Below are 17,354 nucleotides of genomic sequence, written 5' to 3' on the forward strand. Positions count from 1 at the left end.
CTTTAATCTTCGAAAAATGATTAGCAGAAAAACGGTGATGATGAATGTAAGGCTCGGTTCATTTATCTCCAATAAGAGACTCGGGTGGTTTGTGTGGTGGGTTGCTCAGGCTTGCGTTTCTTTTTATTCCTCTCAGGGACTCTTTGGCAGCACAGCTGGAGATCACTCTGACAAAGGCTGACTCGGAGCAGCTGGCGCGCTCCATCGCTGAGGAGCAGTACTCCGACCTCGAGAAGGAGAAGATAATGAAGGAGCTGGAGCTGAAGGAGATGATGGCTCGCCATCGCCAGGAGCTCTCTGAGAAGGACATCACCATCAGCTCTGTGAGTTTTTGAGTTTGCGTGAAATAAAGATGATCGAGTTGAGGTGAAAGTCTTTGTATCGTTAGACGTTTAAAGGCTGTTAAATAGAATAACTCGCCACAGTCCTGGAAGTATCACGACGTGTAAATGCAGTGCATCTCAAGCCCAATAAATATGCTCTGAAAATAGTGTGAGATTAGGTTGAGTTTATAGTTCCACAAAAGAGCAGATATGAAAGTATTTGCTGTCCATTGCAGTTGGAAGAAGCTAATAGGACCCTGACGAGTGATGTCGCCAATCTGGCCAATGAGAAGGAGGAACTGAACAACAAACTGAAGGAGGCAATAGAGGGTAATTAGAACATTTAAATGTTTATTACAAGAATTATATATTTTGGTGTGGGTACATAATTTTTTTTTGTTCTCTTCAGAAACTGAGAAGTCGAAGGACTGGGAGCAGCAGATAAGCCAGATGAAGCAGGCATTTGAGAAGCAGCTGCAGTGCGAGAGGACGCTAAAAACCCAGGTCGGTGTTTTTAAAGCAATAACTCACAAGATGAAGAGACAGACTTTCAAGACTAATCCTCCCCTTCATGGGCAAAATTTACATTTTTTCCCCATCATTTTTCTTAAGTTAAGATTGAATCTTATCCCCATCCGCAGGCCGTCAATAAGCTGGCAGAGATCATGAACAGGAAGGAAGTGCGTGGCGGAGGCAGCCGCCGTGGTAACGACACAGACATGCGGCGAAAGGAGAAGGAGAACAGGAAGCTGCAGCTTGAGCTCAGGTCAGAGAAGGAAAAGCTGAACAGCACCATCATCAAATATCAGAAGGAGATCAACGAAATGCAAGCAGTAAGTGAACAGCTGAGTTTTCTTTCCCTTGCAGTGAAACGACACTCTGCTGCTGTATCTCTGACTACGACACTTACAATATGTTATTTCTTCTCATTTTAATCTATAGCAACTGGCGGATGAGAGCCAGATGCGCATTGAGATGCAGATGGCTCTGGACAGTAAGGACAGTGACATTGAGCAGCTGAGAAATCTCCTGCAGACGCTCAGTGTTCAGTCGATGGACTCCGCCAGCGTCAGCAGCGGGCCCGAGTTTGATGCTGATGATGCGTACACAGGTAAGAGCTCAGCCACTAAACAAAGAAAGTATTTCTGACAGTTTGTCTTCACCACAGCTTTAAGGTTTAAGGTCACTTACAAACATCTTCTTGTACAATGTTTACGTTCACTGGCTACGTCACAAAGTGCACCTGCTAAACTATGCCTTTAATCCAACAATCACAAGGCAACAGCTAAGTGCACTGAGGTATGTAGACACGGTTAAGACAACCTGCTGAAGTTCAAATGGAGCATCGGAAGAAAGGTCATTTGAGTGACGTGGCGTGGTTGTTGGTTCCAGGTCTGCGTATTTCAGAAACTGTTGTTCTACTGGACTTTTCCCACACAAACATCTGGAAAAGAGAAAACATGCATTGTTTGTCCCTGTGTGAAAATGCCAGGTCAGAGTAATGGAATAACCCTAATTTCCGAAAGTTTCAGAAGAAAGACGCTATAATTCAGCTCAAATTAAGTACTTTCAATCCCAATACAGTCCTTTTATCATTAGTGTGTTATGCACAGATTAATGACGATTGGTGATTTGATCCCTGGCTGCTCCAGCGCACATGCCAAAGCATCCTTTGGCAAGATTCTGAACCCTGAGTTGTTCTCGAATACTTTCATCAGAGTGTGAATGTGTGTGGAGGTTGGATGCAAATCACTTAGATGTAGAATAAAGAGAATGGGGGAATGAGGCGTGTTATATAAAGTGCTTAAATGCTCAAGTAGAGCATTTTTATAAAGGTGCATAATGTCTGACTAGAATATTTCACTTTAATGTGATGTGATTTTGTTGATTTCTTCAAACCAAACCAAACCATAATAATCTGAATTCTCTTTCTGCCCTCAGAAATGAGGCTCGAGGGCTGGCTGTCTCTCCCCGTCAGAAACAATACCAAGAAGTTTGGATGGGAGCGAAAGGTAGGACTAAACCATTGAGACTGCTTTGACCCTGCAAAACAGCATGTGACCTTTTTTCTTACCACCTCTGTCCTGTCAATGCAGTACGTTGTAGTAAGCAGCAAGAAGATTCTTTTCTACAACAGCGAGCAAGACAAAGAGCAGTCCATCCCCAACATGGTGCTCGATATAGAGTGAGTATGACACCTGAAGGCACCTCTGCAAAGAAAACAGCTCAGTTTGTATTAACACGTTCTATGCTTTAAACAGAAAATAACACTCCCTTCTGTCACACAGTAAACTCTTCCATGTGAGACCTGTTACTCAGACAGATGTGTATCGAGCTGACTCCAAAGAAATTCCCAGGATATTCCAGGTCTGCCCTAGCTCTACTGAAAATGTTCTATTTCTTTGAGCATGTTGATTGTTTAAAGAGTTGTTGAAGGCTGAAAAAGTTAGATATGTCCTCTTTCCGCTCTCCAGATTCTTTATGCCAATGAAGGTGAAAGCAAAAAGGAGCCAGAGTTTCCCGTGGAGCCGCATCCCATTGGAGAAAAGTCCAATTACGTCTGCCACAAAGGCCACGAGTTCATTCCCACCCTCTACCACTTCCCCACCAACTGTGAGGCCTGCACAAAGCCACTGTGGAACATGTTCAAGCCGCCCCCTGCTCTGGAGTGCCGGCGCTGCCACATCAAGTGCCACAAGGACCACATGGACAAGAAGGAGGAGATCATCGCCCCCTGTAAAGGTAGGACGCTCCTGTTGTTTCTATGAAAGCTGTGTTTCGATCTTACTTACAATTGGTGAGTTTTTAAATGTTTGTGAATTGGAGTGTTACTGAACATTTCTCTTCTCTTCTACCACCAGTGAACTACGACATTTCTACAGCCAAGAACCTGCTCCTGCTCGCCGTGTCCCAGGAGGAGCAGCAGAAGTGGGTGAGCCGGTTGGTCAAGAAGATTCCCAAAAAGCCTCCACACCCAGAACAGTTCGCACGCTCCTCACCGCGGACCTCCATGAAGGTTCAGCCCAGCCAGTCCATGAGGAGGCCCAGTCGACAGCTCCCCACCAGCAAGAGCAGGTAGACTAAAAAGCTGATTTTATGTAATAGACACCTATAGGTGTGATTTTGGATTCATCTATGTGAGCTACGACAGTTAAAGTGGTGTGCAGGAGGTAAACAAATAACAGTTTATGGATCTCCAGGCTAGATTTCTAATGATTTGAGGTACATACAGTGGAGTGACCTATATAATGCAGGCTGACTAAAAAGCCTCAAAACTGAAATTTTTGTGTATTTGATTAACATACTACATCCAGAAAGTTTAATATTTATTTATAGTATTTAGTATATATTCTGCATTTTGAGTGTGTCACAATTATTATGACTGTTTCTCCATAATGGCCTGCTGACTGACCAGAAAAAAAACCTTTAGGCAACTCTTGCTTTAAAATCACTGACTGAAAGTCCCGTTCTGACCACTTATAATAAAGTGCCTTCAGTGCACTCTACATGTCATCCACTCTTGTCAAAACAGCACATCATGTGCACAGGCTACAAATGCAACTTCAACAAGCAATCTTAAAAAAGCGACTGATGATCTTGAAGGAGAAAAATTAGCGTATTGATTATTCAGCTTTGGTAAGAACTCTTTATAAGGTGTATTGAGGTGTTAACCTGTGAAGCTTTGTTCTTTATGTACAATGTGTGTCCTGCAGAAGTTGAGGAACTGTTGTCATTGTCTGTCCTGGTCCAGTCCAGTTCTATGTCTCAGGATTTGCCCTCATACAACCCCACAGAACAGACTTGAGTTGTGTGCAGTAACGATTACACGGCCATGAAAACTAATCTCCCCTTTCAGATTGGAGGACTCCAGTCTCCAGGACTGGCACTGGGCGTTGGATGATATAGATGATGACTGTTCCTCTATACATTTCTGATGACCACATTTGGTAACACTGTGTGCAATGTGTGCTGTGCAGTGCCTGCCATTTAAAAAAACCTTAAAAATGTCTGACCTCAGCCCTCGCAGGTCAAATGGCTTCAAAATAAAGCGAGAAGATTCCAGCAGTACCTGGTACAAATGACAGCTCCTTCCTTCTCCTCCTCCTCCTTGTTCTTCTTTTGACCAGATGTTTCCCTGTAAACATCTCAACTTCTCAGTGTGTGTATGTTTGTTTGTTTTGGGTGTCACTCTGAGGTGGTGCAGGTGGTGAATATACTCTGTATTATGGAACGTGAGCCACGTAGTTTGGGTGGATTTGCTCTTCTAAGAGTTGGGATCACTTGGGCACTGGGTGTTTTGAACTGGACAAAAATAAATTCAGAAGAATAAGTTCTCAGGTTTGTCTGAAGTTGCCCTTTCTCATACAACAAGAGATAAGACAGGACTTTTAGCGAGTTTTAGCGAGGCAGCACTCGGCTGCGACTCGCTTGAACAATTCGCTGCTGTATTCCCGCGCAGACTTTAGATTATTTAATGTTGATCTGTCCTCAGACTGTGAATAAAATATGATGACCTGAGAAGCGAAGCCAATCTTGGAACCACATCAGCTAGTCTGCCGATTTGGCCTCTTGGAATTTTGGACAATTTGTTGGGATGTCTGGTTTAGTTAGAAGAAATCCAAGCCAAGATTTTTCATTTCTCATGTTCCAGGCAGTGTCTACAAATGCAGATAAACTGGAATGAACTGAAATTAATTTGGAGCAAACCTCTTTTGCTCTCCACACAGGCTGTGCAGTGGACGACAGTAAGAAACCAAAAGGTTTTCAGGACCAAAATCATGCAGATGCTCTTCATAGAAATTAATTCAGAATTGACTTGCCGTCTGTCTCATGGCCAGCAGAGAAAATTACTAAGGCTCACGCGAACACCTCAATCAGCACTTTTTTTTTGGTGAACTTATGGATCAAATCAGTGGTTTCATTTATTACAGCATGTTCTCAATTTAGTTAAATATACTGGTTTAGGGTAAGACCATCTTGTGACTGACAGTTCGTCACAGGATGAGTGTGGAGTGTCGTCACCCTTAAATCATAAAATGTATAAGGAAAATAATAATTAAAAAAAACAAGATGGCAATGGCTGAAATGTTCTGCTCGGTGGCTATTTCCATCTTTTATATACAGTCTGTGGACATAGGACTTGCTTAAAATCCAAATTAGGATCATTGTATATCTTGGTAGGACTAATGCATGCTTAGCCAGTTTGTTTACTACAAAGACTTTTAAATCATTTGAGTTTTTTGCTGAGATAAAATAAATGTAGGGTAACGATTAAAAATGCAGCTTCTTACATTCGGTCTGAAAATCAGCCAGGTCCTTGATTTGGTAATTGTATGAAATGATGCCTTCGCTGTTCCATTCAAATCACAGCCCAATCTTTTAATCTTCCTGACATCTCGCTGCATATTTGCTGAGATTAACTTGCATCTGTTTCTCTCTCTCCCTCCAGTTAACCTTGCCCGGGAGTGTGGTGCATCGACGAGGTGGTGGGAAGAGTTTCTTCCTAAATCAAAGACTCTATACAAACCTCCGTTTGCAGATCAGCACACTGGACTGGTTTCTCCACTGCCCACTCCACCCTGTCCCGTTTCAGCCTGCGAGAGTTACCAAGTCTGGCATTTTCCATTTTTATTCAGCTTGTTTCCAAGCCACTTAGCAAGCTCACCTCAGCATCTGCCGTCTTTACAGCAAGCTGGGCGTCTCATAAACATATAACCCAAGTCCTCTCCTGGGTCCTTGGCGAGAGCACTTGTGCAGCTCTTGGATGCTGGAGTAGCTTGTTCGGCTCCCACACAATGGAGGATAGCTCTTATGAGCCTGACCAAGGCTGACAAGAACAGGGGAACACTTAGCTTAACAGTTCTCTCCAGGACAGACAGTTCTGTCTGATTGAAGCAGCCAGCAGGAAACCACCTCCACACCACCTTTGAGGATTCTCATGGCCAAAAGAAAAAAAGACAATCTTGTGTTTAATGATTGTGAACAATATGAAGGGTTTAATGGGGGAACACTACACTCAGAAGAGTCTGTATTTTTGTTGGCTTATGGTGTCTGTACTTTCAAACTCTTTAACATGATTGTAGCTTCTTGCTTTTCACAGCTCTGCTTTCAGGTGCGTGTCCATGGGGAATCTTGAATAAGGTACTTAGGAACCAAATGAGCTGTGACTTCATGGAAAGTCATTAAGGCAGCAAATGAAGCCCAGCTTCCTCTCGGATATGAGCAAATAATTCTCAGAGTGCCTCTTATTCAGATTTCTGACTCATGCACACGCTGAATCATGGGTTTGACGTCAAACGACTACAAAGGGAACAGAATCCTGCTTGAAATGGCATTAGATTAAGACATGAAGTCCTCACGATCCCATAATCTCTGCAAACCTGCACTGTCAGTTCTGAGGGTTAATGTTTACTGAATTCAAAGGGGTGCACCGTTAATGCTTTCTGATCAGAGCTCGGCTCCTTCTGTTGTTTTTGAATGTACATCTGGGCTTCACCAGAGACGACACACAGGCATTGTATTATCCAAGTATACTTGACTGAAGCCGCGCCTTTCATCACAAACTACTCTGAGTGAACTTGCATGCGTTTGCTTTTTCACCCACATGCCTAGTCATTTTTAGTCAGTACCAAAAGTGAAAATGAGGGAAGTTAACCAATAAGAAGCCGAAATAATGAAGGTATCCAATCATATCCTGAAACCATGAGTGGAAATACTGAGCAGCACTATTCCATTGAAGTTTTTTCTAAAAGTGTTTGTCCTTATTTTTGTATTAAAGGAAACCAAACTCTGAGTTTGGGCACATTGTCGTATGTATGTGACTTAGTTAGCAGGTGGAGAGTAAACTGAGTGCGTGTGTGTGTGTGTATGTGCACTCTCCTTTAACCAAGAAGCATGTTTTATACATATAAATATACACAGTATATATTTTACATGCCATACAGTGCACATTATATTATTTATACAGCCTTGTCCACTTTGTATTTAAGGGTTCTACATCCAGATTGCATGTTTGCTATCAAACAGCTCTATGATAATAACCACTTCAACAATAAAGACATGGATGTGCCTTCTGGTTTTGGATCGTTTTTCTGTTTTAAAAATGTTAGACGTTGTCATTCTGCAGAGGTGTACAACTATGGTGAACCAAAAGTGCCAAAATAAAAATGTGCCACAAAAAATATTAAATAGTAAGCAGTTTTGTATAATAAATATAAATTGTGACAAATTGATATTTTTGATTTTATTCCACTGGTTTTTTTTTTTAGGCATATGGAATCCTCCGTATTCTGATATTGAGTCCAACACAAGCTGTCGGTCATACTCAAACTACTGAAACACGAAAGAGAAACACATTAAATAATACCGAAATCTAAAAAAGAAAATTCTTGGCCTTCAGACAATAATTCTGAGTGCTACAGTGACGGACTGGACAGGCAAAAAGAAAATTCTTTGTGGCCGAGCTGTCATTCCCAATCACTTCTGCTTTGTCATGACGCCACTAACTGGAAATTTAGTAACAAGGAAATTTCACATCTGGACTTGTTCCACAGGTGGCATCCTGTCAAGGTACCACACCTAGGTACTTGATTTTATACACATGTAGAAGTGATAGGAACACCTGGATTCAATGATTTGGATGGCTGAGTGAATACTTTTGGCAGTAAGAAACAATTTTAAATGGCTCTACAAAGTATTATCACTTTAACCTTCCGATTACACTATTTTTCTTGAAGGATATGTCAGAGGTCAAATGTGATACTTTAAATCTTTACACAGTACTTTCTATATGTTGCAAAAATGACCACGGTAATAAGAACCATAAGTTCTAAGGGTTTTTGTTTTTTTTAAATCAGTTTTCTAACAATGAAGCACTGAGTTGACCTTGGTGAGTATAGGCCAAATTTCAATGGATTAACATGACACCAGTGACCTGGTTCCTTACATTCTCGTACCATGACAGCTCATCTGTTCTTTCTCTTTTAAATGAGACAATAAATAATTATATATACATATATATCCCCTGCAAGTTTAACAGTTGCAATCAACTCCAGGTGTTTTATCCTCTTAATCTGTCATGGAATAATGAGGGAACAAGTCTCACCTGGGCATGGAACTGCTCGTTAGCTAGCTGTCCAATTAATTTTGAGCCTCTGAGAGGACCTTGAATACAAATGGCCTGAATACCAAACAGTCTCTGCAATACTTTTGTTAAACCATATTGATTAAAACTGAAAGTCTGCACTTCAGTCAAATCCTGTTTGATTTGAAATCCACCGTGGTGGTGTCGCAATCATAAGAACTGTGTCTTTGTCCAGAAACATGGTGAGTTACAATAAAGCAAATGAAATCACATCAATCTGAGATTGAATTTGTGGCATATTTCATGCAATGTTTTGTTTTGAATTTTGGCAGTGTTGAGCTCCCATACTCAACTTTTTATTTTAAATTAAATGACCTCACTGTAAAAAGGTAGAATTTGGTTTATTGAAACAGTTCAGAAAATAACTTTACATATACAAAAGCTTTTCCAAAACAATTTACCCGGAATAGGATCGTTTCACATATACGTGGGGTCGTGTCTAACAATAGATTTGTTTTGAATTTTCACAGACTGTATGGCAAAGCATTGGTCTCTCTTCCTATCAACAGATTTTTACAAACTGGAATGTTATTCAAACAAATGTGTGGCTTTAACAGGGAAGACAGACTATATAAAAAAATCATCTCTCTGCTGATAGACCTCTTGTTACCCGTTAGTTTCATTTTACAGTACTGGTTGTGCCTAAAGTGACCCAGTTGTCTTTGATCTGCAGAATCCAGTGTTAAACACTTAGTCTTTCTTCTTGGAGCTGCTGCCGCGTCTCTGATAGTGGAGCACAGTGAGCAACACCCACAGGTTCAGCAGGGTCATCGCTATGAACCGCACCAGAACTGTTGCAAAGAGAAAAGATGATCAGAAACACGGAAGCTGACAGCGACGTCTCTGAATCACACAAGGACAGCAGAGCTGGAGTTACAAATGGTGACTACTCGGAGATACTCCAGGTAAAAGATGCCTGAAATCCTTTGGTCTTATAAGAAACTGCAGGTTTCCGGTGATGTGTAAATTTGTATGACAGTCCTGTTACTGACGTTCATTATTGTAAAGAAGCAGCCCTTTAGACCTGCCAGTTTAATTAATTATGACTGAAAGTTAGCCATTAACACTAACCAGACTCCGGTTCTCCTCCTCCTCCTATCCTTAGCATCCTCCTTGTGTCCTCCACTACATCCCCAAACCTTCTGTGTGGTCTTCCTTTTTCCCTCCTGCCTGGCAGCTCCACATTCAAAATCCTTTGTATAGTACATCCACAATCTCTGCTCTGCACACGTCCAAACCATCTCTCCCTGATATTCTCATTTCTAATCCTGTCCATTCTGGTCTCTGCCAATGAAAATCTTACCATCTCCAGCTCCACCTCCTGTCTTTTTGTCAGTGCCACCATCTTCAAACCATACATCATAGGAGGTCTCACTAATGCTTTGTAAACCCCACTTTTACTCTTGCTGAAATATAGAAGTATGATGCATTACTGATAGATTACTGAACGGGCCCGGGTGGCCTCATCCGCACTAACGTCCCTTTTTGTTTTAAAGCAGTCTAATCTAAACGAATTCGACCGCTAAGTATAAAACAAAGTCACTATTCACTTCCTTGTGAACTTATTTAGGATATTTCCCAGAGAAGAGCACAAAAAATGCTCGTTTTAAATCTACGATGGTTATTTAGAAAACAAATCATTTTCCCTTGAAGTGTTCATTAAAAATTCTGGGATGCAACACCTCCCACAGTCATTAGTAATTCAGACCGACTTACCCTGCACGTCTCCAGTTGTCACTGTGGTGGTGTAAATCCGAGCTGAAACGAAGAGGAAGCAGAGTTAATGACATCCCTGTTACCCGACAGAGCGTCTGATCATTCATTAATGAAGCGTTGGATTGCTCATTTATTAAATTGGGGGCTGAATAAACACTACCGTGCATATTCATGAAATGAAAGAGTAGACTTGTTACTTTAGGGAGGGGGATTTATGTGAACTGATAAAAGTGCTTAACAGGATTCAGTTTGACAGCGATAGGACTGCAGTATGAAAAGTAGCAACAGTATCCTTGGCACGTTTTCATGCTGCAGTTTGTTACAATTTCTGATAATCACACCGTATTTGCTTTTTCTTTTTTTTCTTTTTTTTAAGCTGAGTACAGAAACAAGTTTAAGTGATCTACTGAATATAGACTCGGGGCTCAGCTTTAATTTGAGGAGTTAAATTTAAAGTGATTCCAGTTGTTGTTTCTACCTTTAATTTTAAAATGCAACTCACTGGGTTTTGAATAGGTGATCGACTCGCCTACTATACAATATTCCACTTAACTTTCAGATCCCCTTGAGGTGATTTTGCAGTAAGTCGCTGCTGCATTTGTATGAATCTGAGCAGTTTATCCCCATGAACAGCGGTTATGTAACATTTTTACAGAGTTGGATTATGAAACCTCCACATTTCTTTTCACAAGTTGATCTTTATCTATCAAAAGTCTTCTCTTGATGATGACCTTTGTGAATGGTTTCTTCTTAATCATGGAAAGGATCCTGGGATCATACACCAATATAGACTGTGTACATCCAGGTTGTAGGGCTCACTAGCTCAATTTTCCTCTCAAATCAGCATGAATGTGTTCTTGCTATCTTTTGCTTGTATTTGGCTTTCAAATAAAATTAGCAGTAGATCTTTTAATTCCTAAAGTTATTATAATTTTTGAAGAAATTGCTGAGACTTCTCCACAAAGACTACTGAATTACTTTTTAACGTATTATGAATGAATGGTAAAATCCTCAAACTTAACCTCAAAGTTTTTATTTTAAACTAAGTTATAATACTACAACTTCAATGTTGTTTGGTACACAGCTAAAAAAGAGAACTTGAATGTATATCTAATCATACAGTGGGGAATGCAGCAACAACAACAAAAAAAACACAGCGAACACTGTTGGCTGGTTAAACTCACCCATACACGTGTAGGTAGCTAGAGCCCAGGAGAGGGCACTAACCTGCCTGCCGTCCTTTGACCTCCACAGGCATTGCAGCTGGGCAAACTTACTGGCTGCACTAATAAATGTGCACAGGCTCTGAGAGGAGAAGGAGGTCAGATTTCATGTGATAACAAGCTGAACATGGAGCTGAATTTCAAAAAGTTTCAAACACCTTCTGCTGCTTCGGTCAAACTTTAAGAGGAAAGGATGTGGAGGGTTCGCTGCTCTCACCTATTTAAATGCAAAACGCCCTGAGACATGTTCATCTCATTAACCAACCGGGCCATTTGGCATTTATAAGGTCTGGGTGAGAAACACCGGGTGAAATGAGGTCTGTATAAGTTTCTTCTCAAAGCTCCACCTCATTGCCCCTGACTGATGACATGCCATCTCTTTGCTGACTCTGTCTCTCACGCACACACTGACTTATGATTGATTTTAAACAGGTTTATTACCATAGCCAAATCTATGATCCACTTCTCCAGAGTCAGGAGCCTCCAGCCTCCCACAAACCTGAGCACAAGTACGTTAAGGCAGGGACACAAAAGTCTAATGGGTCATTGATTTCTGCACAAATTGAACGAGCACTTTCACATCAATTGGTGCGATAAGTGAAAGGATACACCACGGCGTAGATGAGGCTCTGCCGCAGGCTGCCGTTGTAGTGAAGAATCAGGAAGAGGAGGATGACGTCTGAGGACACACGGCGGGTTATAACTCGCACCATTTACAGCTCTGTTTGATTTCCATTTCAAGGGCTGCTGATATTTGCAGATGCTTCAGAGTGTATTCAGACTCCTTCTGTTTTTTCCAACTTTATTTTGCCCATCTCTCTACCCTTAATTACACTTAATGAAAAGTCTTAATTTCCTCCACCACTGCCACGGGCATGAAGTTGCCAATCATATGTGCAGCTTTACTAAACAAGATACGTTAATATGACTGAGCTCCTTTTGAATGATCTCAATAGACAGAGACTACAGAGAGCAACGCGAGGCATTTAAGACTGAATGATAAACTAATTAAGGAATCTGGATCTAAGACAAGGTTGAAAAAAAGACACTTGCGGAGATAATTATAAGCAGAGGAAACTTATGTAACAGCATAACTTACCTTGAGCAATGAGGATGGGATATTCCAAGTAGGTTGGCGGTGGGTAGTCGTAGTACATCTGATATGTTACAAAAACAATGAACCTGTAAAGCATATGGTGTCAGGTTATTAAACTGGAGGTGTTTTGTTATATTCAGTACTGATTAAAATGAGAAACAATGCTCAGGGGCAAACGAGCCAAAGAATCAGTGGCTGCTTAAAGCTTGATGTTGTGGGAAGGGATTCACACGGGGAGTCAACAAGCAGTTTCTGAGCCAAGCGGCAGCATGATGATCAGTTCATTCACTCTTTTATGAGAGCAGCTCGACTCGGTGTGCTCAGCAAACACGATGAATCAACAGTGGTAGCCTTCAGCAGGAGAAGGTCTGCAAGTAGTAGTCTATAGAGGGCTGAACTGACTGCAATCAAACCGTAAAGAAATCAAGATGCCATTAAATGTGCCAATAGTTGTTTGTTTGTTTTTTAAAAAATCAAATGAACTAATATTTTTTATAATTTGCTTCTATATTTAGCTACCTTTATATCGATTAATCTTCCCTTTTGTTTATCAGTGTATTATTTTTCCCATTCAAGCATTTTTCCTTTGCTTTTCCCCCTAAACATCTATTATTCCATTTTCCCTTTTTGATTTTTCATCTCTGCTAAATTATGCAAATGTGCTTGCAGATTGCAGTGGTTAGAAATGCATAAAGGAACGTAAAAAGACAAACAGAAATGTTTGCAGAGATAAATGAAGGGAAAATGAAATGGAAATAAATACAATGTCAGCGCTCATGAATGCAAAGATAGGGTGAGGAGCAAGTTAAGGCACTTTAGGAGTCTGACTTGGATTTTATAGGTAAAGAAAGAGAGCTCTGTGTAGACCCAGGAACCAGGAGAGCGATTACAGCTGTCAGTTGGCTGAGGACCACACTGGCATCACCTCCTAACTAGGGAGAGGGAGGTTTAAACTCCTCTGCTTAGACTGTTGCTCTTACAGCCCAGACAGGCAGCACAAAAGCGGATGGATGGATGGATGTACTGAATACATCAAAAATTAAAAAAGAAAGCAAATGAACTGAGATATTCATGCAAAGACAAGTAAATAAAAAAGCAAGTAAAAGCATCTCAATTCATGTCCCATTTTATAAAATACATTTATACATACAGTTTACATTTGGGGCATTTGATGACATAATCCATTTTTACTTCTGCACTAATGAGTTTGTTTTGATTCTGGCAGGTTTGAGACTCCCAGCCCTGTTATTGCAAGCCACCGTACAGATGCATACATGTGCACACAGAGATTCCCACAGTGTTAAATAAACAGTATAACACAACAACATCATATGGTGAAATCAATAGCAGATTAACCTATCCACTCTCAGATAGGCTTTATTGTGTTGGGGCTTTTTTTTTTTGTTCCTAGGAAGAGGTAGTGATCAATAAAGCCAACTGCCAGTTAATATAATCTAGAATAGAGCTATTTAATATTGGCGTGTGTGGAAATGATTTTCCACTAGTGACACAACCGTTCATGCCGAATGACAAGAGTGCTTTTCTTTGCTGCTTTGTAGCCATGCTGTGTAGATTACTACTAACTACATAAACGTCTTCACTGTTTCAGCGTGGCATGCACAGCGACAGCAAGCTAACGCTTACCAAAACAGTGGGGACATTTCAGACAGTGCAGCCACTGCCAGGCACCAAGGAGAGAGAGAAATTACGCAGACTTACAGACACGGTCTTTATCCCTCCTGCTCCAACAGTGAAGGTAACCACAACACTTCCTGTTCAATGCATAAGAAGCACTTCAAGCTCTAATCTGCTGCACTGATTCAACAGCAGACTGCACAAAGCTTCACACAGAGCCAGCCGAGGCTGACTCTTACCCCGTTTTTAATCATTTAACCAAAATCTTCAGCTGTGCAAACAAAGCACAATTGTTCAGTGTTGAGCCTTCGCAGTAGGATTTTTTTTTTTTCATTTTAAGGTACTGTAGTTTTTCAGCTGTTAGGAACACAATCTCTTTGTGTCCTATTTAAGTTTTAATCTGTAAGAAATACTCATTTCTTTTATCAAAGTGAAAGTGGTATTTATGCCAAAATGTATTGCTATACATCAGCGATTCTGTAGGAGTTTTAGGATGGGGGTGTCAAACCTGTTCTCCATGAGCTGCCCAACGGATCCAGTCTGACCCCCTGGATGGCTTTAGTCACTCAACTTTTATAATGAAATGCACTGCTAATCCTGCAATCTGGATACTATACAGGAGTAATACATCTATATAAATGGAAATACAGAGTACTATTATATTGGAGTATAACTTGTGTGTTTGGTTCCAAAAGCTTATCATCTGAAGGCAGTTTTGGTCTTTAGCAGACTTACTGTGAACAGTACAGTTGATTTCACACAAAACAGAAATATTGTTAAAATGCTAAAATATGTCTTAAAAGCTCTCAGTCCGTCTCTCCATAGATAAAACATGGACAAAAGTACATAAAGCTTAACTATGGCAAAATGTGTTGACTGCAATGCTGAGGATGTTACATGATAACCATTTTCAGGATGCTACTGAGGCCTAATGTGACAGAATTTTTTATACTGTAATGTTAGCTAATGGAGAGCACTTTGTCTGCAACAGTTTGAGGGTGTTTTGGAGTAAGAAAAGAAATTTCTTTAGGGATGAAGTTTGCACTTTTTCTCTGTACCTGCATGGGTTCCTTCCACAGTCCAAAGAAATGCAAGTAAGATAGCACTGTGTTATACTGAAAATGCAGGATAGGTATTGCCGATACTGATACTTATGACGTATAAAGGCAGCTTGTGTTGGGGAGAGCAGTGTCATGATTTATGATCAATCATCAATTTGAAAATTATGTACACATCTCAATGAGCAATAAAAATCAAACGTTTCGGGTTTTCATGTATTTTGAAGCTGATTTTTTTCGGGGGAGGACACCTGAAACTTGCCTCTCTCTAAAGCACTTAGTCAACTTCTGTTGTATCAATATGCTGTAGAACTAAGTATCGGTCCTATCACGCTACTATCGAGTCAATACCAATACCAATACCAGCGATTCTATCACCTGTACTGTAGGGTTACGCGGTGATTGTAACATTCTGACTTACTGGTAACATTCAACGTTGTTAGAATGTTACCAGTAAGGTGGTAACTTTTAAACATCGTTTATCCAGCCTTTAAGGAGAAAGAATTTTGGTAACAAAGACAACACCAGAGCTTTTAGTGTTGAGCGTCTCGCAGCGTTTTCAGAAGAAGCATTTGTAGCTGCTCTCTGACAGGATGAGTCCGCCTTCACTGCTGAACACCAACCGCAAGTGAGGAAGAGGAAGACGTCCCATCATCACAGCAGCTTGAAGCTACTAAATTACATGGATACTCGCACACGTGAACAGATTATGTAACAAAATTTAAGAGCAAGAAAAAAGAAAAAAAAAAACATCCCAGAAGCGGGACAGCAGCCTACCCGATCAGCTCCAGCAGAAGGCTGTTGAGGCTCACTCCGGTCGTAGATTTCGCTCGCATCAGTACAAAGATCTGCGGGAACTTGAGCACCATGCACACAAACAGTGTGCTGAAATTCGCGATGTGCAACAACGTGTCGACCTGCTGCATGTTGTAAAGAGAGGGATTACAAAATGTAAACTTTAGATTGACAGATCTATGCTAATTTCTATCAAAAAACGACCCGCAGGACCCTACTGCTCTGCCTCCACAATCAGACTGCTCGAATTTACAAAATACTTCCGCTTTGAACTTTCAAAATAAAAGTGACTGTGACTATGTGGAAAGCGTTAGAACTTTTAGGCTATAGTCTGAAACTTAAAGAAAATAAACAATTATATGAATGTGTGTAAAAAGTAAAAAATCAAAAAACAAACGTCTAACACAAATCTATTCATAGAATGATAGAGACTTTCTTTTATTTTGAAAGTGCACCTGTTTCACCTCCTCTTCTTAGCCGTTAGCTTGGCAGGTTCCCGTCAGACGGCATCTTTTCTCACTTCCGTACATCCACTGAACGCTGATTGGACGGCACACAGCTTCGCCCGGAGTATTTGAAATCTGTACTTTCTGAGCACGGAAAATCATTTCCTCTCATGAGTCTGGGCCTGCGCTGTAGTTTTTGTTTTGTTTTTAATATTTTCATACTTTGCTTTTCTAAAAACATCACAGAAAGCACCAACGTAGGAACTGTTACCATGTTACAGGCAAACTCCTCAATTGTTGCCTTGAAATATTGAAGTTGGTGCCAAAGATTCACACCTGCACCTTGAAGCATCTTGATTCTTCAGACATTGGGGCCCCAAACAGAACAGGACGACATTAAAGAAAAGTTGAAACAGAACGTTTCCGTGCCCTTTAGGTGGGAAATCACTGTGAATCAGCTTGTCTCTGATAGCAAAAGGCATAAATTTAAGATGTTTTCAAAGGTTTACAACAGGGATGTATACAGGGTGCTTTGTTTTTAAGTGGGCGACTACAGTGATTGCATACATGATTACATTATTATAAAGATATTAATTTTTTGTCACGGTCTGTATGGTAGACCGTGGGGATGGGGGGGAAGTAGAACCCAAAATGCAGGATTCCTCACAGCAAACAGCGCGTTTATTTACAGTGCAACAAATGACAATAAATCCCCGTGCTCTCCCTTGACTGCCGCATCATGTCTTCCCCAAAAAGTAAGTGTCCGTGTGCTCTCCGCACACATCCACCAGGCCTGATGATGCCTGAAACTCAGTGATTTGCCACACCCACACACACAGCCACTGATACACACAAACAAGGAACAACAGCAACACATGTCCATGAATTATTCAAGAACCCTTTTTCCCCAGACCTTTAA

General features: G+C 40.9%; 3 protein-coding genes across 6 annotated transcripts in view; 2 read left to right on the forward strand and 1 right to left on the reverse strand.

Moving 5' to 3' along the window:
- Window positions 1-7,506, forward strand: part of rock2a (rho-associated, coiled-coil containing protein kinase 2a) — a 41,339-nt gene extending 33,833 nt beyond the window's left edge. Inside the window, exons 22-33 of one of the 3 annotated variants that reach the window (XR_001290443.1) lie at window positions 137-323; window positions 560-653; window positions 733-827; window positions 965-1,156; window positions 1,266-1,434; window positions 2,265-2,335; window positions 2,420-2,508; window positions 2,612-2,690; window positions 2,798-3,065; window positions 3,185-3,398; window positions 4,342-4,482; window positions 5,773-7,506. Coding sequence is in view for 2 of the 3 variants with exons in the window: in XM_005738744.2 (XP_005738801.1) it covers window positions 137-323; window positions 560-653; window positions 733-827; window positions 965-1,156; window positions 1,266-1,434; window positions 2,265-2,335; window positions 2,420-2,508; window positions 2,612-2,690; window positions 2,798-3,065; window positions 3,185-3,398; window positions 4,342-4,395; window positions 5,773-5,776 (1,516 nt within the window). In the remaining variant the exon portion in view is untranslated. The remainder of the gene's footprint in view (window positions 1-136; window positions 324-559; window positions 654-732; window positions 828-964; window positions 1,157-1,265; window positions 1,435-2,264; window positions 2,336-2,419; window positions 2,509-2,611; window positions 2,691-2,797; window positions 3,066-3,184; window positions 3,399-4,341; window positions 4,483-5,772) is intronic. The other 2 variants (XM_005738744.2, XM_005738745.2) reach the window with 2 other exon arrangements.
- Window positions 7,507-8,788: 1,282 nt separating this feature from the next.
- Window positions 8,789-16,241, reverse strand: slc66a3 (solute carrier family 66 member 3). The gene is made up of 7 exons (XM_005738753.2): window positions 15,972-16,241; window positions 12,505-12,587; window positions 12,015-12,084; window positions 11,847-11,904; window positions 11,367-11,487; window positions 10,183-10,224; window positions 8,789-9,257 (listed from the first exon to the last, which is right to left on the reverse strand). The coding sequence occupies exons 1-7, from the start codon at window positions 16,118-16,120 to the stop codon at window positions 9,157-9,159; spliced, it is 624 nt and encodes a 207-aa protein (XP_005738810.1). The 5' UTR covers window positions 16,121-16,241; the 3' UTR covers window positions 8,789-9,156.
- Window positions 9,189-17,354, forward strand: part of LOC102197974 (CAP-Gly domain-containing linker protein 4) — a 59,725-nt gene continuing 51,559 nt past the window's right edge. The window contains exons 1-2 of one of the 2 annotated variants that reach the window (XM_005738748.2): window positions 9,189-9,371; window positions 14,111-14,257. The gene's annotated coding sequence lies outside the window, so the exon portion shown is untranslated. The remainder of the gene's footprint in view (window positions 9,372-14,110; window positions 14,258-17,354) is intronic. The other variant, XM_005738749.2, reaches the window with a different exon arrangement.

Source organism: Pundamilia nyererei, unplaced genomic scaffold (genome assembly GCF_000239375.1).
Source record: "Pundamilia nyererei isolate P.nyererei 1_Seehausen unplaced genomic scaffold, PunNye1.0 scaffold00086, whole genome shotgun sequence".
Classification (NCBI taxonomy): Eukaryota; Metazoa; Chordata; class Actinopteri; order Cichliformes; family Cichlidae; genus Pundamilia; species Pundamilia nyererei.

Coding starts and splice junctions, on each gene's coding strand:
- slc66a3 (XM_005738753.2), bottom strand. CDS start 16,120: ATGCAGCAGGTCGACACGTTGTTGCACATCGCGAATTTCAGCACACTG. Junction 11,488..11,846: donor GGATCATAGATTTGGCTATG/GTAATAAACCTG, acceptor TTCTCCTCTCAG/AGCCTGTGCACATTTATTAG. Junction 10,225..11,366: donor AGCTACCTACACGTGTATGG/GTGAGTTTAACC, acceptor TCTTCGTTTCAG/CTCGGATTTACACCACCACA.